At 39.8% G+C, this 21,886-nt stretch overlaps 1 protein-coding gene across 3 annotated transcripts; it reads right to left on the minus strand.

The window, feature by feature from the left end:
- Positions 1-167: 167 nt before the first annotated feature.
- Positions 168-21,753, minus strand: fam102bb (family with sequence similarity 102 member Bb). 3 transcript variants are annotated; one of them, XM_031733807.2, is made up of 13 exons: positions 21,614-21,753; positions 21,175-21,256; positions 19,583-20,474; positions 14,121-14,241; positions 12,660-12,689; positions 12,104-12,220; positions 11,351-11,397; positions 10,613-10,707; positions 6,563-6,661; positions 5,373-5,601; positions 3,872-4,008; positions 3,243-3,312; positions 168-1,566 (listed from the first exon to the last, which is right to left on the minus strand). In XM_031733807.2, exons 3-13 carry the CDS (start codon positions 19,726-19,728, stop codon positions 1,524-1,526), a joined length of 1,134 nt encoding a protein of 377 aa, XP_031589667.1. In that variant the 5' UTR covers positions 19,729-20,474; positions 21,175-21,256; positions 21,614-21,753; the 3' UTR covers positions 168-1,523. The 3 variants fall into 3 exon arrangements, with proteins under 3 accessions (XP_031589667.1, XP_031589666.1, XP_039457508.1); XM_031733806.2 differs by having other exon boundaries at positions 6,563-6,664; XM_039601574.1 differs by lacking the exon at positions 19,583-20,474 and having other exon boundaries at positions 6,563-6,664.
- Between the last annotated feature and the right edge of the window lie 133 nt (positions 21,754-21,886).

Here is a 21,886-nt window from a genome sequence, read left to right on the forward strand (position 1 = left end):
CTGATCCACAAGACAGTTCATAGTGATATAGCTACAAATAGATATACATCTGCAACAGTGATATATTTATTTATATATATATATATATATATATATATATATATATATATATATATATATATATATATATATATATATATATATATATATATATATATATATATATATATATATATATATATCCTTCCATGTCAGTATTCATCAGAGGCCACTGTTATTTTTCGCATTCACTGCCATGTAAATGCAAAGAGCAGTAACAAGATAAAAGAGGGCAGTCTGGGACTACATACTTCTGCCACAGTTTTGATTAATACACCTGGATCCAGAAAAACATAGATAACTTTGATATTTTCTTGACGATACTGAAGATATGACTCACTTTATTTTTGGGTGGAGACACTTAAAACAACTGCGTGAAATTAAGTTTGCAATTGTTGCTTGTAGCCAGTTTCCATTAGGAGTTCTCCACCCTAAAAACTATTTAGTTTTATTTTGTTATACAGAGGAAGAAACTAGAGAATGAGGATGCCAATTAGAAATGATCAGATTTTAATTTAGTTTTAGCTTCACTTCAGGGGTTTTCTTGATGCTCTTTTGCTTCAGCTTCTATTTAGCTGTAGTATTGATGATGCTGTGATTTTTGGTTTAGTTCCCAGCTCCTAATTGTAACATGGTTAAAGTTGTTAAAAAGCACAGTCTTAATTCTCTACAGTGTTTATATAGGAAAACAAATATTAAATAGCCAAATCACCATTGACTAAATATTTTTGACAGCTCTGCATTTAGACAACAGGGGCCTCTGTGATTACATTAGGGGAAATTGTCCTCTTTTCTCCCATTTTCTCTGTGTGGGTACCAATGTGGCATTCCTCACAAGAGATTGTGTCCCTTCACTGATCTGAGATAAATGCGTTACTGTTACTGCTAATAAAAGTGGCCGGTGTACCAGCACAACAAAGGAATAACCACATACTCACACACATTCACATTCATACATCAAATAGCTCAATTCTTCATAGTAAAATATTCTCACCGGAGTGCCAGCGACTACTTTTTGAGCAGCTTATCAGCAGAGATTAAATCCTATTTGATAAAGGAAGTCCAAAACAAACACCAAAGGAATGTCCTGATAGGATGTGATGCGTTTTCAATCCGTTCTGATCTTCCCATCCTTGTGCCGTCTGGAGAGGGAAGTTAGATTTTTCACTTCATAAAAGTTTCAGTTGGTTTGACTTTGGATGTTTGGAGTTTGGATAGCAGGGAGCCAGAATTTACATGCATAAGTGTTTTAGAACAATCTGGTCACTGTGTTTCCCTTTTCATTGATTCTTTGAGATAAAACCTGTCCACTTCTTTCTCCTAATGATATCTTAACCGATATGAACACAGGAAGGGCACTGGTGTAATGTCGACGGATCACTGAGTGATCAGCTTAGACACATGCTGATCGAGTAGGAATGAAGGTTGAAATGGAAACTGTCTCATTTCCAGTTGTTTCAGGCGTAATCAGAGATGCTGCACGTCTAACGCTTAATCACCACCTGCTCGTACGCTCCACCACCAACCCTAAGAGGACATGAGGAGGCAGAATTGGCAATCACACACTTGTTTAAATCTTCATCAGTTATCACAAAAGGTACCAAACTGAAATCGTGTTATATAAAAACAAGATGGGGTGGGAGGTACAAAATATCATCTGAGCTCAAAGGCTGGTCTGGTCAGTTGTTAGAAGTTTTGTTAAATTGAGTTTAATTGAAAACAAAACAGTCCCCCTCTATCTCTCAGGTAGTGCTTCATTGTAAAGTCTATGGTCATCAGAACTTTCCTTTGCTCTGCACCAAACCTGTAAACTTTAGGAAGAACCACTATCAGCTTTTTGTCTGTATTAACATTGAGACAACTGTGCTATTGTGAAGTCACTACACCGCATTCCAAATTATTATGCAAATGATATTTGTGGCTTACTTTCCTTCATAGTCGATTCAATGACAGTCAGTATACTTTTCAAGTCATCAACCGTCAGAGCACAATTCAGATTTTAATTGAACAAACCTCCCAATGATAGCTGTGGTTTTGCAAATTAAAAAAAAAAAAAAACCCTCAAAATGTACTGATTCAAATTATGCACAACAGAGTTTCAAAACATTTTATTGGTTGTAAAGACCTGAAAATGGTCATTTGTTAAATTTGCAGCATGAGAAGGTCATATTTACTGAGACCATAACAGGCCAAGCTCCATGTTAACTCAGGACCCCTTCTTTGATATAAGTTTCACAATTCTTGCATCCATTGAACTTCCGAGTTTTTGGAGAGTTTCTGCCTGAATTTCTTTGTAAGATGTCAGAATAACCTCTCACAGCTGCTGTTTTGATGTGTACTGCCTTGCCACCCTCAGATCTTTTGCCTGAGGATGTTCCAAAGGTTCTCAATAGGGTTGATGTCAGGGGAGGATGCGGGCCACACCATGGGTTTCTCTTCTTTTATTCCCATAGCTGCCAATGCCAGAGAGTGGGACTGCACCCCTCAGTAACACTGCTTGAAAATTACTCTTGATGTATTTCTGGGTCTACAGTAACCATTCCTGGTTGTGAGTATTGGTTAGGTGGTGGCCAAAATGGTAGGTTTATGCACAACTGGAAGCCTCTGGAGGATCCCACAAGTACCAGCAGCTTCAATTACCTGCTTGCTGCTTTGTAATGGCATTTTAGCAGCTGTTCTCTGAATCTGATGAATTTGTCTGGCAGAAACCTTCATCTCTATGTCTTAGTCTGCACGAACCTATCTGTGCTCTGACTCAGCCACAAGTTTCTTCACAGTACAATGGTCACGCTTTAGTTTTCATATTATAGCTAATGTTTTCAGACCTTGTGTAAGGTATTGCACCAAAATATTTCTGCAGCAGAGATCCTTTTACTTTCCCATATTGCTTGAAACCTGTGGCATGCTTAATGATGTGGAACATCCTTCTTAAGTTGTTTTCATTTTATTGGGCTCACCTGGCAAACTAATTATGACAGCTGTCTGAGATTGATATCAGTGATCCAAAGAGCCCAGAGACACAATACCATCCATGAGTTTAATTGAAAACAAAAGACTGAATGTTTATGACACTAAAAATCCTATTTGCATAATAATTTGGAACACGGTGTACACTCATCTCTCTGGAATACCCTCAGAAATCCCTACACTAGTTTGCTTGCTGTCTTTAGGTCATTGATCATCCCCAGGCTTGTGATGCTCACCTGGTGGGAAGGTGGTGACTTCCAAGCGCTGTACTTCCCCCGGGTCCAACAAACAGACGCAGGCCTTCCTCTGAAATGGTGTTCATAACATTTGGTCAGTACACGGAGAACCCACATCCTCCTGTATAATTCTTGTCATGACGAGCAGCCAGTTGCTAGGCAACCTAAAAATAATCATCTATTGACAGCAGCTTTCCATTTGTAGCTTTGAGCTGGATGAGACCTTGGAAGGGAAAACAATGCCTCACTCCTTAAAGTACACACACACACTGACTCATGGGAAATGAATATGCAAATGTGCCGTGCATTAAACACATGCAGTAGTAACCTAGAATTGGGATGAATCCCATTTTTTTTGTTTTGTATTGATTCATCTATTTTGGTTATTCATTAAGCTGAAATCTCTGTAGATCCATCAGATACTACCTGCTTCTGCCTCTGAAGATTTTCTTCATTTATATATTTCACAGAGATGCAAGTTTTGAAACTGATAATTTAATCTTTATTTAAGAGACCAGTTTAAAAGAAAAGGTCCCATAGCTAATGTTTATGTCATTTTAGTCTAGGGAAAAGAAAAGAAAAACAACAACTGCAAAAAAAAAAACCCCAAACCCCTGGACATGTCATACCCTCAGCACTTGAGTCCAGTAGGCTGGGTGTAAAGTCTTGACTCTGGAGAATCTTTTCCACAACATCGTCAGCATCCACCCGAGTGTCGTCCATTCTCTTCAGCTGAGACTCCATGGAGTCCTGTTTCACTGGGTGTCTGAAGGGAGAATACACAAGAGCATCTGGAGTGTTTGAGGACAGCTGCTTTTACTGCAGAGTCAAACTGATGTTTTGCTTCCTGTACTTCACATTTCATTTTGTGCTAATGAAGTGGAGTGATCAACCTACTTACCCAGTCAAAACTATACAGTGTTTCAACTACTGTTTCTATCACTTACATCCATTTTCCTTATTGTAATTAATCCAGTTTTCAACACTAGTGGTGTGTGTTTTAATCACCATAAATGTAAAGTGAAGTACATTTTTTATGCATTATAATAAAAAGTTTTAAAATATTACCTGTAAATACAGTGACGAAGCAAATTATTTAGAACTCAACTGATCTAAAAGGTCATGACTGTGCCTGAACGTATAGTGAAGAGCACTAGAACTGCTGCTGCTAGTGCAGTGTGCCTTCTGACTACCCCTCTCTGCTCATCTGTTAATGTAACTTGCTGGCAATGTGGTTAATACTGAAAACATCTGTGATCAACTAGGTGAACACTACTTATTGAGATTATTATCAAGGTTGGCATGGTAGTCACATAAGCATTGTAATTTTGTGTACATCTTATCTGTATTGACTGTTTTCTGGCAAAAGGTTTGAGTTTTTAAATCACTCGATTAGTAAGTGTAGGACGCTCAATCATTTCCTGCTTCCTGAGTTTGATACATTTACTTATAGCTGCATGTCAGAAAAGTAAATATGTGGTTAGGTTAGCAACAATGTAACAGGAAAAAGCTATCCTGTCACCACATGCTCTTGGAGCATTCTTTGTTAACAACGATTCACACATTATTTTTTGCAAGGATGAAATGAATGATAATTAAAGACTAAACGTGCCATTTTGCAGAGGACAGAAGCATGACAATACTTCCTGTCTTTTTCTTGTCACAGTGAGGTATCTTAGCAACAGAGCAGAATGGTAGTTTATTTAGAGGTGCAGATATTCTCCTTATCAAGTCTCTGCAAGAAAACTGATAAGTAAATTCCCATAAATGCTTAACTAATCCTACAAAATGCATCTTAAGCTGCATGTAAAACTAGCCCCCAGGAATACTCCTCTGCTCATGGTTGGACATTTTTAGATCCCATAAACACAATGAGTGTTTCAAAGAATAAAAGCTCACATAATGAAACCACAAATACACTTCCTCCAAAGCTCTTCTACTCTGACAGCTGCTTCCTGAAACGTGACACTGGTCTCAGGGGTATTAAGTATAACTCCTACCATAAAAGCCTACCACGTTTGGCATGCTAACTGTATTCTCTCATCAAATATGACAAAGAAACATTTGTGTATACTTTTAGTACACACTGCATAAATAAATAATTTCCGTCTGCAGCTTTAACCGGTTTACCTGTTGAGCCGTTCACAGGAGGATGCACTCCGCACTGGTGTGCCCGGAGCATTGCCGGAAGCTGCTGAGGAGGTTGGGTGCTCAGGCAAAGCTGGACAGGTTCTGGATTCTCGGTCTTCACTGGGCTCTGGGATGCTACCAATACCCGTTGAAGCGCTGCCTACTGAATGGTTTCTCCGGTGGCTGAACTCTGACATGCTGGAGGAGCGGGAGTGACCGGTGCTATAGCCTGAGAGACATGGGCAGTGACTGTATTAAAATACAGCACCAGTATTTTAGTTGATAAGCTCAGAGATTGTAACCCAGGTCATTTTGTTATAGGTACGATTTACTGTTTACAATTCCCCTTAAATGCATCATATGGATACAAATCCTGCACCAGTGTTTTGTAGCACTGCAAAGACCTGCTGCAGATATATATTCCTAATATAGCACATGGGTTAAATCTGCATTGTAACATTAATAAAGATCAATTGATACATACCCACACAAGTCCAATATTTGTATTACTAACTGGAGACAAATGACTTATTTAAGCTCATAAATGAATCAATCAATATCAAGTGCATACAGAGTTTTTGTTCTTTTTAATGCGTTGTGCAGCAGATTTGTAACTTGCTCTGTACTAAATGATTTAGCCGTTCACGTGACACCCACACTCATGCTGCTCATGTCTGCTGGAAGCCAGCTAAAGCAAGAAGAGATCTCGGGGCATCAGGTCACTTCCCACACAGTAATGAGAGGTTTGAATAAATCCATCAACCATCTCACGTGGAAGGAAATACATTTTTAAATTCTATATGAGAGGGTCATTAGAGCTGAGCTCAGTGCATCTCTTCACTTCCTCCGATCTTTTATTACTGTTATCCGATCTGCCTGTAATGGAAACTCGAGCCCTGGCTCTGAACTGCGCTGCTGGAGTGTCACTGGAATATGATTTTATTCTTTCCCCTCCTCCTCAATCCAAAGGCCTTTTTTTCTCATTTGACCTTACACTCCTAGTTAAAGTACAATTGATTGCAGGCGAACAAAAAAATTAGCATTAGGTTTTATTTCTACTACTCGCTGCTAGCTTGGATGCATATATAGACTATCTCTATGTTTGGAAAGCAAAATATGAACAACAGTAGATGATAACGACAAAGAAAAAACAAACAAAACAAAAAACGGTTTACATTTTAAACGCTTACCTGAGAGTTTTGACTGTTGGCTGGCGTAGCTGGAAGTTCGGGAGTGGCAGCAGCCACCGGGGTCATCTGACACAACAGGGCACTTCCCTTCCCGATTCTCTGCTGGATTAAAAAAAGGACAGACCCAGATGTGGGATGTGGATTTGAGTAAAAAACATGCACGTACAGCTTCTATGAAGCATCCTGTAAAAAAATAAAGAAACTGCCTTCAGATAAGCCCATGCTGTGGACTTATTTAACATCATCACTAACATTTATGTATAGTATTCAAAGTGAAAGTAGGTAGTGAAAGCTGGAAAGATATTCATGCGTATCTAGAGTGAAATAATTCAGTATCTCTGAGTTAATGAGCCAGTGGCCACAGTTGGCATGTGCAGGGACAGAGTTACTTCTGCTCAGACGAAAACAAACATATTTCCATCTCAAAAGAGCTCAAGTTAGTTCTGCGACCAAAAAGATGGTCTGCAATGCATAAAATCTCTGTGAAAATATATCATCAGAAGGGCAAAGCTGGATGTTAGCTGACAGCTTGGATAACAATTCTTTGAATTTAAGCCTTTAAAGAAAAAAAAAGATAAACACGTGCCACAGTGTGAACATGTGAGCCACTGTTTTAATGTCAAATGGGCAAAAAGGGTGAGCTGCCAAAAAGCAATAACATTTCAGAGTTCAAATGTCTGTGGGAAGGTCTCAGCAGCCTCAGCAACACAGCAGAAAATAGACTACATAGAGGGGGATAACAACCAGAGCACATCTTAATAATATAAGTGCAATGGTTTCTTGAAACAGGGACAAGGACCACTGTGGTAGTGTACTTTTGTGACCTAGATGACCTTAAAGCTAGTTTTTTGTTTTTTTTTTTTACTCCAGGCATTCCCCAAATCAACTTTTTGATGTGCCTCAAATTTAGAGAAAGAATTCCCCTCTGCACCAATCCACAGTAATCACAGCCAGAAATAGCAGCTTGTCCAAAACATTCACACTTCTTGCACCTCTCCTAAAATTATTTTTTAAATGACACAACAGGAGGTCTGTGTAGATTATCTCTGCTGGACAAATATCCACCAACAAAACATGATCAAAGACTCTCATACGTGACTTGAACGGACGCATCTTGCACATATACGAAACATGGGCATGCACCGCTAAGGCATGTTGGGAATGACACCAAGTGCATTGCACATGCAAACACACAACCCGCACCAGAAAGACTAGCACAAAAGTCCTATTTTTAAGCATGTAAAAGCCCCCTGGGTTAGAGCAGATTGTGGTTCATCTAAAAGAAAGCTAGTTTAAATTATACATGAAAGAGCTCTGCTACTCTCTGAAGCTTCCAGAAAGAACAAGCATTAAACACAGCAATGTGTTCACACATGAACACACATACTGAATAAGAGAGTGAAGAAGGCGCTGAAAGAGAAATCTTCAAGAGAAATGTTTTTTGTAGAGGGGATGGGAGCAAAGTACAGTAGGAGTTATGGCGTCTATAATGCAGGAAAAATCAGACAGAAAAGTCTGCAGTTTGACAAATGAATATCAGCAGCAATGCGTGCACGGGGGGGTGGGGGGTTGTGACACTAATGACAGCTGAAAACATAACTGTTAAGATTATGATGACCTACTCATGAACACTTTGTTTTTATTATCTTTTAGCTTTGTCAGCTGCACAGAACAGTACAGCGTGTGCTACAGATTGCCCCCAACTGAAATAAATTTTAGCTTCTGCCTTTATCTTACAAGCTACAATGCTGGGAAGCTCCTGGAAGCTCTCCATGATCTTCCTGTATAAATCTAAACCAGATTAGCAGGAACTTGACACATCAATTACAGCCCCCTCTAAAAGGCCTGGTCACATTCACCATCTACTAGGGATGAAAGCTCATCACAGGTGAAGGTCTCTCTCTCTTTTTTTTTAAATAATCTGTAGCATTCAAATGTAGAATAATGGTCCAAGTTAGTTGAAAGATAAGAAATCTCACCCTAGAAATAAAGTTATTTTACATTTCAGGCTGTGTCACACTAGCGCTGTGTGCCTGCTCTGCCAGGTCTCCCCCTGAGAAAAAGACTTTAATCTCAAGAGACTTCCTCATTAGATAAAGGTTATATTTTAAATAGATAAATAAAAAGACTAAAAATAGGACAGCAACCTTCTTGTGACTAGAATCCACCGTTGCCTTGTGACTGCACTGGATTCTTTTACTTTTTGACAACTGATTGCAAGCGGTCAGGGCATCCATTTTCGAATAGGTGACTGCACAGGTCATTTGGTGGGAGGCAACTTGTCTCCAACAACTACAGTCTGACTTGGACTGACTGCAATCATGCTCAGATAGCCTGTCAAATGTCAAATGTTTATAAATGCAGACAGATTTCCAACACGTTGCAATCAATCCGAGTCTGTCTGCACTGATCAGAGCAACTCGTCTGTACTGTCAACTGGTTGTTTTCCATAAAACAAATGTGATTCTGCAGGCTAATTGCTGTCCTGCAGCAAAGTCAACAGTTGCAAAGGAATTTATGTTTTAGACCTTTGAGGTTCTGGCTGGACTGTGTATGTAGACAGGAACAGATTTGTAATTTGACACAGTTTATCACAGTTATTGGCTATATTATCACAAACAGGTTGCACATAATTGACAACTTGACCCGATTCTATTGCAGACTTATAGCAGACTGATTGCAGATTGATGTACCAAAGTTGCTTTGAAGAAAAAAACAAACAAAAAACAAACAAAAACAAAAAAACAACTGGCAAGTGACCCAACCCTCATCTTCAAAGCAACCATTCTAAAGGCAACACGATTGCAAGTATTTTGCAGACAGTCACAATCATTTTGCTTGTGTTACTGTTTTCGCTGGTGTGACAGCAGCATTAAAAGACAAAGAGCCAGACAAAAGCATATTAAAGTGAATTAAGTTATCAAACACTTCACTAGATCACAGGTAACTCACAGGTCAAAGCTAATAAAGGTTTGTGTGTTACTTTTGTTACAGGTGTCATTCTATGGTGGTTAAAAAATAAGAAAAGCAGGTTGTTCTGCTCTGTGGTAACACAGATGGGCTCTCTACAGTAACTCTGTTTTACATTTTCATTTCCAAATTTTATAAGATCAAACAGAGCTGCTCTGTCTCTGATACTCCTGACCTGGTTTTATCATTTACATAGCTTCCTGTTTTCTCTACTATAAAGCAGCAAATCATTCAGAACATGACTGTCACCTATTCATTCATTTGATAATCATGTTTCCTGTCTGGGTTCAGCTTGAGAGATGACACTAAATGACTGAAAAACATTAATATATTAATTTAACACAATTTCCTGGGAATACATCTAAATAAAGCGCCATTATTTATCCTGGAAGTGATTCAATATCTTTAGAAATGTTTGCTTCTGCTGGCATGAAGACTATTATTTGTAGCGCACCTTATTACTTTTTGATCAGTTTGAACCCAGAATGGGTGAAATTCAAATAAAAGGAGCCTTTAATGGTGGTACATCAAGCCAAACAGATAAATCCGCTGAAGAAAATAAATTCTGAGCAGTGGAGAAAAACCTTTACTGAATAAAACTTTCATCACTTTGCTTTAAAACACTTTAATTTGTCCATCTCTAATACTCTTCTTTCATTTGTATTAGTTGTTTGCTTTAGTTGATTAAATATTACATTTATTTATTCATTTATACATTCATTCTTAGTTTTGTTTTTGCTGAGAAAACCAGGTTGTCAATGCTCATTTTTGTCAGTCTGTTGATAACAACTTTTCCTCCTCCTTCAGATCAATGCTAATCTCACGAGTGATCGTTCACGACTCCAACTGATGGAAATCGGTTGTACTAACTGAGAACCTAAATCCCTGCTGACACAGCAGACAGGAGTGGCTGCACGATCTTAGATAATAATAACAACTGAAACGTAGAAGTGGAGCTAAACTCTGAAAGAAGAAATTCTCAGCTTGTGATGAAGTACGATCTGTCAGGTGCCGGCAAATGTTTGGTAAAGCCAATGAGAAGATGAAGCAGAGCAGAGGAGAGTGTGTGATTGGCCTCACCAGAACAGCCTTTCTGTGAATCCCCTCCCTTCCTCTCTTCCAGGAGGCTCTCTGTATCACCTTGGATCGCGATCATTGTGGCTGTGCAGGGAGGCCTGATGACAGGGGCAAAACAACTGGCCTTTATTTTCTACTCCTATACTTAAATGCATCAACTAAACCTAAACAAAGACCAAAAGACAAAACTGCTAAAGGATTAGAAAATACAATATAACACATTATGCACATTATGTACAAGCTATTACTCAATGCTTTAAATAATGACAGCTTAAGCTCACAGTCACTTCAGAGTTGCAAAATCCTGTATCCAGTGAAACCTTTAAGTCTCAATGTTTAAAGCTGTAAATAGTACGCACACAGCTAGAGCTCTTGGAACAGCAAGCAGCAAATTACAGCAACAGATCTGTGGTAATAATTTAGTCATATGACACTGAATAACTGAGGAAATAATAATCCCTGTAAAGACAGAGCACAAGCAACAGTGCCGGTGCATCAAATGTAGCTGTTTTGAGAGAACAAAGAGGTTTTAAGTTACGGTGCAGGAAAGGTCATTGGGTTGGTTTTGTTGTCCTAGCTGTATTATCCACATATCCAGATAAGCACAGCTCACAAAAGAGCATGATTAGTGTTTTAGTCCGAAAACGATTGGATTTAAATGGTTTTCCAGTTCAAACATTTTTCAGTCAACAATCTCTACTCAGACTCTGCAGAGAAGTACAAAAAATTGCCTTAACTCACGTTTTAAAACAGGGATCCCCCGACATGAGCTGTGTACTGATGATAACCTATGGAGAGAAAGAAAAAAAAAGTTAGCTTAGGTTTTACTTCCATTCAACTTGGCCAACTTCAGAAAAGTTGCCCACTTTTGCTTTGGAGTCAGCAAAAACGTGCTCACTGATTAATGCACAATGTCGTCACACATTGAGGGGTCATGAAAAACAGCAAATAATGACTGTGGGCCTGCACGAATCTGCACTATCCTTTTTATTTCCCACAGGTGACACCTCTCATCTATGGCCATGGATTATTTCTGGCTCCAATGAACGACTCATCTTTGCTAGCAACATTTGGCTCGTGGCTCAAAAGTTGTGAGTTCGCCTTGTAATCAGAAGGTTGCCGGTTCGAGCCCCAGCTTGGACAGTCTCGGTCGTTGTGTCCTTGGGCAAGACACTTCACCCGTTGCCTACTGGTGGTGGCCAGAGGGCCCGGTGGCGCCAGTGTTCGGCAGCCTCGCCTCTGTCAGTGCGCCCCAGGGTGGCTGTGGCTACATGTAGCTTGCCATCACCAGTGTGTGAATGTGTGCGTGAATGGGTGGATGACTGGATGTGTAAAGCGCTTTGGGGTCCTTAGGGACTAGTAAAGCGCTATACAAATACAGGCCATTTACCATTTATGCAAAAACCTTTCCAGTGTGATTCTCTGAGTTGAGGAAAAACACCGGACTTGTGTCACTGAAGTCACATCAGACTGCAGCAGGTGCGACTGTGTTACCTTGAGAATGGAGTTATCTTGACGAGTATTTTTGGTATCGTAGCCTTCCAGCAGACATCTGCGGGTTGTATTCCCTGAGCCGGCAAACTCTGCTAAATTGAGATCTGCAAAACCAAGCTGAAGGAGAAAGAAAGAATGACACAGGGTAACCTTTGTGTTTTGTTATTTGCCCCTCAGGAGACGGATCTTTTTCCCAGTCAGCAATATGACAAACTCTGGATGGAAAATGACATCAAGAAGGACAGGAGACAAACTTGAATAAAACAATATCAGCAAATCTTACAGTTCACTTGTTCTTCAAATGATAAGCTAGGGAAAGGATGCCTACTTGAGTATGTATAATAATAGGGTTTAGTTTGCTCATTAAATAATTACTTTCAACTAAATAGAAAAGGCATAACATAATGAGCCAACCTGCAGGCAGTGAAGGCCATCTGTTTGCTACATGCTCACAAGGCTAGCTACTTCAATATGGCTGATTACAGTAAAATCTGGGTGACCTGGAGGTTCAGCTGAGAGGATGGGGGTAGCGTATTGTAAGCCTGTGATGAGTTACCTTTGCGTATGCCTTTCCACCCTTCAGCTCCTGCATAAGACAAGCAAAAACAAAAACATAACATTAATAAAATGACTTGATACTGTTAAAAAAAGGTTCCATAAGTTATCTCAAGCTGTCATGCTAATGTTTTATATTGAACTGATCCTTGAATTATTTTGGGGGGGGGAAACACTAAATTAAAAACATCAGTTTATTCTCTACATTCCTGATACTGCAATTAAAAAAGGTATAACAATTAAAAGCTAAAGTAAAAGGCTGAGGGGATAAAGGTAAGGTAAGGTAAAACTTTACAGTTGTTAAACACAATGTTCTTATCACCAGAAAACTTTCGAAGTTGGATCCAAATAGCTGTGATGGGAAATTTTCAACAATATGAAAAGAAAAAAAATTACATTGGTAAAAAGGAAGCACCCATGTAGGAAACATAGGGATTATCTGACTACTTAACATTGTGAGTCTCCTAAAACACAGGGAGAAACACATCAGAAATAGCTTTCAGATTCAGTTTAATTGGATTTTAGTTTATATTGCATGAGATCATGTGTCACCTCAGGGAACGTCAAACTCAAGATATTACAAATATAGAAACTAAGCCAACAATTCCTCTTTGTGCAATAGTGAGCATGAAAACATCCATGCTCACAGCCAGAGACTGTGCAAGAAAGAAAACATGGAACTCAGTGTATCCTGAATAGAAATCTATAGAAGATTGTTATCTAGGAGATTGTGATTGTCCTGCAAGAAAACAGCCATTCACCAGCTGAACTAGGGAAAACACTTTTTTGTGTTTTATTCTTTATTTGTCAGGGACAATGCACAAAAATACTGATCTTATAAGAAAAAATTGGATTTTGACCAGATTTAGATACTAGCCGATTTCTAACTGCAGTCTTTGGGCAGGTATACACAATAATAAACAAACTAGAGTAGAGATCACTGACAGTGTACACTGTGTGGGGGATATATGTACATGTACTAGTTACTCTAGTAAAGCTATAAGTAAATTATTTTCCTTAGCTTACTGTGTCCGTTACAGGAGTTTGCACGACTTTTGTGTAGTACTCTGAGCCAAAGAGCCAGAGACATTGGGTTGTTAATGAAGCTGTGCCTTGTAACGTTGCACAAACTTAGTGTAGACAGTGTAAATTGTGTGGGGCCAGAAAAATAGCTTATTTTGAGGAAAAGCCAAAAAAAAAAATCCCAAACCAAACTCCTGAAGCAGCTTTTATCAGACATAACAGGTGATTTATACATCCAGTTTTTTAATGTCCCGACGACCACTATGATTCAAGATATGGCTACGTCTCTGTTCATTATCACAGCGCCAGGAGGCATCACCTCAAGACAGGGAGACTTTGTCCAGAAGGACTGACCAGGCTTAGAGTGGGCAGCTATCTACCATGACCGGTTGGGGTGAGATGAGAGTGGTGGGAAAAAGGCTAAATCATAATACTTTACCTTTCTGACAGACACACGACACACACAGGGGTCCAGAACACCTGTGCCTGCATTGGCGCTCATCTTGCACGGGAAAGAGAACCGTTTCTTCCATCTGACACAGTTTGCCTGCACAGGTTCCCTGTATGGACACACGGACACCAGCTTTAAGCACCCAGTAAGGTCACATGTTTGTTTGATTCGCATGCTGGAGTCTGAAAAGCTCATTCACAAGTTAGCCTCTAGATTTAAACGAGTAGAGGCTGGCGCAAACACTGGCATGATTGATAAAATCATTTGAGTATTTTTTATTGTTTTAGACTCTAATTGCATTGTACACTGTATACAGAAGGGATTTGGGAAATAAATATTTGTATTCTAAAGAGCAAACAAACCAACAAACATATCAGTTCTAATCTATTGTAATTATTTGATTTGCTACCAAAACAAACAGGAAAATGTGTTGCGACATTTTAAGTGAAAGCCAGCCCAAATCATGTATACAGCCACGCAAACCGCCCTCAGAAACTTCATTTCATAAATTTTAATCTGTCTGTTACATAACAAATAAAGTGACTTCAGCTGAAAGACTGCTGGATTAACATTTCCCACATCTCTTCCCTGCTTAAGGGCATCCATTCAAGCTGCCAATACGAGCCCATGTGCTCATTCTCAGCACCTAATAAGCAAGCTATTTAATTACAGCCTTAATTTCTCCTATTGATTCATTTAACTGACAAATCCAGGGGCTTTGGTAGCAGGTGTGGTGTTTACTGGCACGAGAGTAAAAAGAGAGCGGCACATCCTCCACCGTCTAGAGGTTAAAACGACTGTGAGGTGCAGCCTGCTGTCAGTGAAAGGATGAGACGAAGTGAAAGAGAAAGACTGAGCGTGGGCAGAATTACGATACCACAGATGGCCTCGCTTTCACTGGCATCTTCTCCTCTCCCACTCACCTAACCAGCTTCCATCTGGTAATATAGCTTACACGCCATTCATTTGGTTTGGCTTCGGCTGGATTTCAACACACACAAAGCTGAAGGATTTTTTGACTCTTTAATACAGTATAAATAAAAATGATGTAACAAGTCTGAAATCTGAAAGGAGCGTTAAGACTACAACAACTAGCAGGGTGTGCAGATCCTTTTTAAGATGGGCAAAACCGAATGAACGTACAGGGCCTCGTTTTGCTCTGTATCCCTGCATTACTATAAATAAAAAGCAGCAGATGCGTGACTAATGTTTCACAAACGCTGACTCCATCCTGAGGTTGATAAATCTCAGACAGCGAACTCCCCGAGTCGAGAGGGAACTCCCAGCCAGCTGGACACACACTGTGCTTTGGGAATTCTGACTCAAGTTTATGCGCTGTGGCTCACTGCACTTCTCAGCGCATCAAAATCCTATTAGTGTGCGTTATGACGAAGTCTTTTTTTAAGCACAAGCTGAGGTCATCTCTGTCATCCCTCTACATGGCTCGGGTCTCTTGTTAAACGACACATGCTCTTTAAAAGGCGACTGCAGGCAGACTTCATACGGGAATGCTTCCACAAATACAAATCTTTTCAACTCTGTTTGGATGCAAAGCTTTTAGACCTCGATTAGATCACTCTGGATGTTTATACTTTCATGTTTTCAAAGATGCATCTTTATACAAATAGGACAAACTGTTTTTTTCCAGAAACGGCAGTGCAGATCAGATGAAAAGCTACACCAAAGGAAAACTTCCCTTTCACTTCCAGTTTGGAAGATTAAAAGAGTCTAAGAGTAAATCTAGTTTTTGGGGCGGTCTAACATAAACCAAACTGATGTAAAAAAAAAAAAGAAAAGAAAAGAAAAGAGAAAAAACCCCACACTATTAAATCAGCAATGGGTCGAGTATAAAACACTGTCGAGCCTGAAGAGAACGTCTCTAATTAGGGACAGAACTTTGTTGTTTGGCTTCGTCTTTATTTTCCTTCTTTTATTAAAGTGGTTACTTACACGTGGAAAAGATCACAGATTTCATAAAATAATAAAAGGATGACATTGCCATGACGTATGAAAACATCCTAATTCACACTGTCAAGCACAGACTGGACCTTTTTAGCTAACAGAAGGCCTGTTATATAATCAGAGTGAAGCCCGTGTAATCCCTAAAGCCTACAAAAACTACAAAACAATGTGTGCTGCTGCTTTTATCCAGTGTTAAAGACCCGTCTAATTTATGAGTGAAAGGCATTAATGGGCATGTCTGTAGGAACAGCTTTAAGTTGACACAGTTAACATGCTTAGGGGGACAACTCTGCAAAAGGTCACTTCTTGTCATGGCCAAAAGCTGGTACTTCATGATGCGGTTCCTTATAACAACTATTTTAATGTGTATGTGGTCAAATATTTTGACACTTTTGGTTTGCAGAGTTTACCAGTTCATATATGTCACATGTGCTGCCGCCTCATATGCTAAAAGTCACGTAACTCCTCATTTACATCCTTTATTCTGTTTGAAATGTGGTAACCTGAATTTATCTTAGACAAGCGGAGCTGTCACAGAGTACTGTTTGAATATGAAACATTTCTCTCAGAGTTGTGCATGTTTAGGTTTATTCAAGTCTGAGATTTAAGCAACCCTTTTAAGCTGTCCAAGCAGCTTTCTCTCAGCCTCTGTTATTTGTTAGTTTTAAACGACTTTTTTGGCTTGCAAATTGTTTCGTTTCCACACAAACCACTACAACCGGCTGAGGTAAGCTGCAAAGCTCATGTGTCACAAGACCACCTATTAGCCAATAAGAAAAAGACACAAACCCTGTGCAGCTGGGTTGTCATTTCCTGGATGTTAATTGTAGATGTACAAACAGAGATACTGCACATGTCGATTCTGTTTATGGGAAAGATGCATCAGTGTGGCCAACACACGCTCAGGAGTAGGTGGGCCTTTTAATGTGCATACTTATAACTCTGAATTTTCAATTGATTTTCCTGTGGTTTGGTTTTTAGAGTGATGCTACAAATGAGTTTATGTTGCAGGAGCCTTAGTTAGATTTTTTTTTCATTAAAAAGATGAAAAATGTGCATCTTACGTTGAGACCAATTCTACAATATAACGCTTAAAATTAATATTCCAATTCTGAAGCTCTGCTGTAAAATGTAGAAAGTAAAGGTATTACTCCATCACTTGAACAACTTGTCCTGTCACTCTGAATTGACATGAGAGCTGCAAAGGAGTCATTTGGCTCAGAGTCTCTTCTCCTTAGCGCTGCTGTCCATCACTGTCTTAATGTTATGGGAAGCTGCACATATATCTGAGCAACACTGGGCAGCTCTGTGTGTTTTTATAACTAAAATCCAAGCACATACTTAAGTTAACTGGTACTGCTTACTGACAGCGAAATAACAAACAGCAACATAGCTAACTGTGAAATATAAATTTCAGGCTCTTATTGATACTTCTTTCCCTTTTGGGGTCACCAGAGCAGCTCATTGGCCTCCATCTAACCCCAACTCTAATTTTGTCCATTCTGGTCACTCCCATTGAAAAGCTTAACATCTTCAACTTAGCCTTGTGTCTTTCTGTTAGTGCCACAGTGTCCAAACCATCCATCATAGCAGGTCTCACTACCATCTCTCTTTCACTCATGCTACTATCCCTCTGTCACAAATCACCCTGACACGCTTCCTCACCCTGTCTGCACTCACTTCTTCACCTCTCTTGTGCACTGTCTGTTGCTTTGGATGGTTGACCTCAGGTATTTAAACTCATCTACCTTCACCGTCCCTTCACCTTGCATGTTCACAGCCATACCTGTCTCCTCTCAGTAACACATGTATTCTCTCTTGTTTCTTTCTAACTTTCTTTGCTCTTCTCTCCAGTGCATACCTCCCCCACTCCAGGTTTTCGTCTCTCACTGCAGATCACAATGTCATCTACAAACATCATAGTCCACAGAGACTCCTGCCTGACCACATCTGTCAGCCTGTCCATCACCACTGCACACAAGAGAAGACTCAGAGCTGATGTCTGATCTAATCCCACTTCCACCAGTCAGTCCTAACGCACACCTCACTACTGTCTCACTTTCCTATACCACCCTCACATATTTCTCTGGCACTCCTGACTTCCTCATGCAGTACCACAGTTCCTCTCTCTTGGCACACTATCAGATCCTATCTCTAAACCCAAAAAGACACAGTGACCTTCTCTATACTTCTCCATGAACACTGAACAAACATATTCACAGCGCTCAGCATGAAGCCATAATGCAGCTCACAGATTACCAAAGCTGCGACTGTTTGCAGAAAAGCTGATTCCTATCATGCGACCTGTGCAATCGTCTTGCAATCAAAAGTGGTCCTGAGTGCTCTGAACAACCATTTAGTCACCACAAGTTGCAAAAAATTCAATGCAATCATCAAGCAGCCTTGCCAAGCTAAGTGTATCCAGTGTTGGATGGTTTTTCGGTTGAGTGGATATAATGTAAGTTTGCTCGGATAACATTACCTCATGATGGCGGTCCATAAGATGAGCCCTCTTGTTCAGAGTATTTCCAGAGATAATAAAATATCGAGATTTGATGTCCTTTTATCCATACAACATGGCAACACTATGCTCAATTTTCCCCCCCAGCCCTAGTATATATGTATTGCAGGAAAGGAATTTAACAGTCTGAGTATACAAAAACTGAAATGCAATAGTGTATAAGCTAGTAATCGTCTGATTACTCAATCTGAGAGTTAATGAAAATAAAGATAATCAGATGAGATGATTATCCTTGTTCGTCTCAATTTGACAATCCTGTCTTGATAACACTGCTGTTAACCACACGGACATGTTCTTGTAAAGTTTAGGAAGAAAACTTCACACTTAAAGTTTAAGTTGCTGGCCTGGTAGGTGAAGACTGGTCAGCTATACATACAACTATATACAAGAAGTGAAACAATTTTCTGACGCAATGGGGATATGACCATATACACAGTCCTTGCATTAGGACTCGGGTCCATATGTTGATTAACGGGAGGTTGATTAAACACACTGAAACACATCCCGCTACTTCAGTGAATAAATCATGATAAAATATGGAACTGACACCATTGAGTCAGCACCGAAAAGCTTAAGGAGTAATATTCAGCTTTGTGACAGCTATGTGACGAGTAAGCTGCCCTCAGTACTTAATTCCACAACTAAGCGAGGAAGTGGGCCTAAAATTTAACCAGGGAATTCCAAATGGACACTTGTTTAAATGAACGGTACCACCAAACACCCAAAGCTACTAAAACTAAGCAACGCGATGCTGCAAACTAGCACCGACCAGAAGAAACTAATATTAGCCCAACACCATAAACGTTACATTGGCACACAACTAATGGACGTTAACTATGTTCTTGTAGCCCATTAGCTTAGTTAGCTGTTAACATTTCCTAAAGGGATGAGTTAGTTCACCCTGCGGACTGAACAGCACGCCGTCAGTCAACGTTTTAGTGGCTGAATCAAAGCCAAGAACCCTTACCGAGAAGACTCCTCGGAGAAGCCGCCGTCCAACAGCCTGACTTTACAGAAGAGGACACCGTTGACAAAGGGGACCGACGACAGCTCATCCAGGTCAAAATCCACCTTGAACTTGAATTTCTTCTTTTTCATCATCATTAAATCCATACACCGCTTCAGTGCCTTTGAAAAGATGCTCCGGTGTCTTCCGTCGCTGACATTACTGCCCCATTGTTGTGAAGCACAGACAGAACCAGCTTGGTGTTTGTGGGAGGATGGTGAAGCTACTGGTGACAAAAGTCCGTCAATAGCTCAGAGTACGGGCAGAGCTCTATCCTATTTTGATCTTTCAAAATAAAAGCGCGCGTTTTCAAACCCGTCGATAGGCAGATTAATAGGATTAATAGTTTATAGTTAATGATTCTCAAATATTGACTTGAATTTTATGCAACATTTTATTTACCTTCTTATTTAATTAACAGTTATTTATTTTTCTATTCTGTACTTCATTCATTTTTGAGTTTGGTTCAAAATGTAAATTGGATTATCTCTGAATTTTTTTTTCTTTAACTCTATCGCGCACGGATGGAGTCTCAGCTTCTGTAGCTGATTAGGAAGTAAAAAGAGTTAGTGTGATTGATCAGTCTCAAGGTGCAGTCTTATTCCTCCTAGTCGCATTTACACCCACAAGCAGCAGGTGCTTATAGTCGCATGCGGCACCTCAAGTTCCGGAGTAAGTGCAGCGGCGCTTCACTGGGGTGCTGCACTCAGCTGGAAGGGTTGATTTTGTTATGCCAGGTGGCTTATCCTGGAGGAAGGGCAGTGGTGCATCCGTGATGTGCTGCGATCGACTAAAGGCACTCATCTGCACGACGATTTTCTTGTTTTCATTTTTATGTGCAGCATGGCTTGTCCTGAAAGAAGGAAGTGGCGTGAAAAAGTTCAAAGGTCTTCTTTGGATGTTGGCTGACTTTTATTTTGTTCTCTGATAAAAATGATCCCACGCTGATTCAGTAATGTTGAGGCCTGGGCTTTGGGGACGCCAATCCATGACGTGTAGTGCTTTTAAAAAGTTTACCTTTTTAAAACTTTGTAAAACGTATTTGTTTATCAGATTTTTTTTTTTAATTACAAGTTTGGGTCCTTGGAAACAAAAATATAAATAAATGAGATTCAAGATTCAAGAAGTTTATTGTCATGTACACCGCAAAACACAAATCTTTAAGTAGAGCAATGGCATTTGCAGGTTCCCTTCACACGACTAAAAGAAAGCAATAATAAGTAAAACAGTAAAACAGTGCTTTGTAGATCTTGTAGCTTATATGTGGATGTGGATGATATATATATAGACATATGTGTGTGTGTGTGTGGGGGGGGGGGGATTCTGATTTTGATTCTGATGATCCGCAGGGATTTTAAAATCTTAAAATTCAAATAAATGTGTTCCAGTAATTCCTAGACCTGTTTTTGTTTTTAAGAGCTAACACTTTATTTAAATAATCCTCTTTTCTCATTCCCAGGAGCACACAAACATTTGCCTTTTAATATGTCAGCCTTTTATCTGTTGCCATTTTGTTTCTTGGTTATTTTACTTTGAAGCGATTGATGACTTACCGGATGTGGAAGGATGACAGCTTTATGTTTGTTGCAAACCGAAGCCCGCCTCCTCTCTCGGCAGCACTGATTGGACAGATTACTACAAGAAAGCAAAACCAGCTGCTGTTTAGTTATTTGACGTTTGTCTCCATCTGGTGGTACAGCGTAGGAACTGTACAGCCAATAAACTCTGTTGCACAACTTGCACAATTTAACAGCATATGTGTTATTCTAGAAACTTTTCCCATCCCTAGTAGCGGTTAAAAAGCTGTTCCCAAGCAGGATGAGAGAAAAGGAAGTTCCAAAACATGAAGATGTACAATTTCTCTGAAAGATTTTAAACAAAATATGTCAAAGTGGCCTTGAAGAGCACCCCTCCCGTGCTTTGAGGCAATTACAAGCTTATAGGGTTAATTTTGCCCAGAGCAGCTGCCGGATTCTTTTGAATATGACTCACCGGATAGACAAAGATAAGTTATACCGACTTTGCACTGCAGACCGATGGGTACAGGATGATCCTTGCACAGGCTAGTGTACAGTCCCCACGCGAGCGCATGCACGCCTGGGGACGTTTTCACCACAGCAAACTAAATAAAAACGCCTAAAAGTGGGCAAGACTTGAAAGCATGAGAAAAGGCTATAGTTGACTTGGGATGAAATGTTGAAATGCCGTCCATGAGTAATAGTAACAGAGCAGTGCGTGTGTGTTGTTGTTGAAGGGTGTGTCTCC

This window comes from Oreochromis aureus, linkage group 17 (assembly GCF_013358895.1).
Source record: "Oreochromis aureus strain Israel breed Guangdong linkage group 17, ZZ_aureus, whole genome shotgun sequence".
In the NCBI taxonomy this organism is placed as follows: Eukaryota; Metazoa; Chordata; class Actinopteri; order Cichliformes; family Cichlidae; genus Oreochromis; species Oreochromis aureus.

Coding starts and splice junctions, on each gene's coding strand:
- fam102bb (XM_031733806.2), bottom strand. CDS start 19,728: ATGGATTTAATGATGATGAAAAAGAAGAAATTCAAGTTCAAGGTGGAT. Junction 14,242..19,582: donor TTCTCCGAGGAGTCTTCTCG/GTAAGGGTTCTT, acceptor GTGTCCATACAG/GGAACCTGTGCAGGCAAACT. Junction 11,398..12,103: donor AAGATAACTCCATTCTCAAG/GTAACACAGTCG, acceptor TTCTCTCCATAG/GTTATCATCAGTACACAGCT.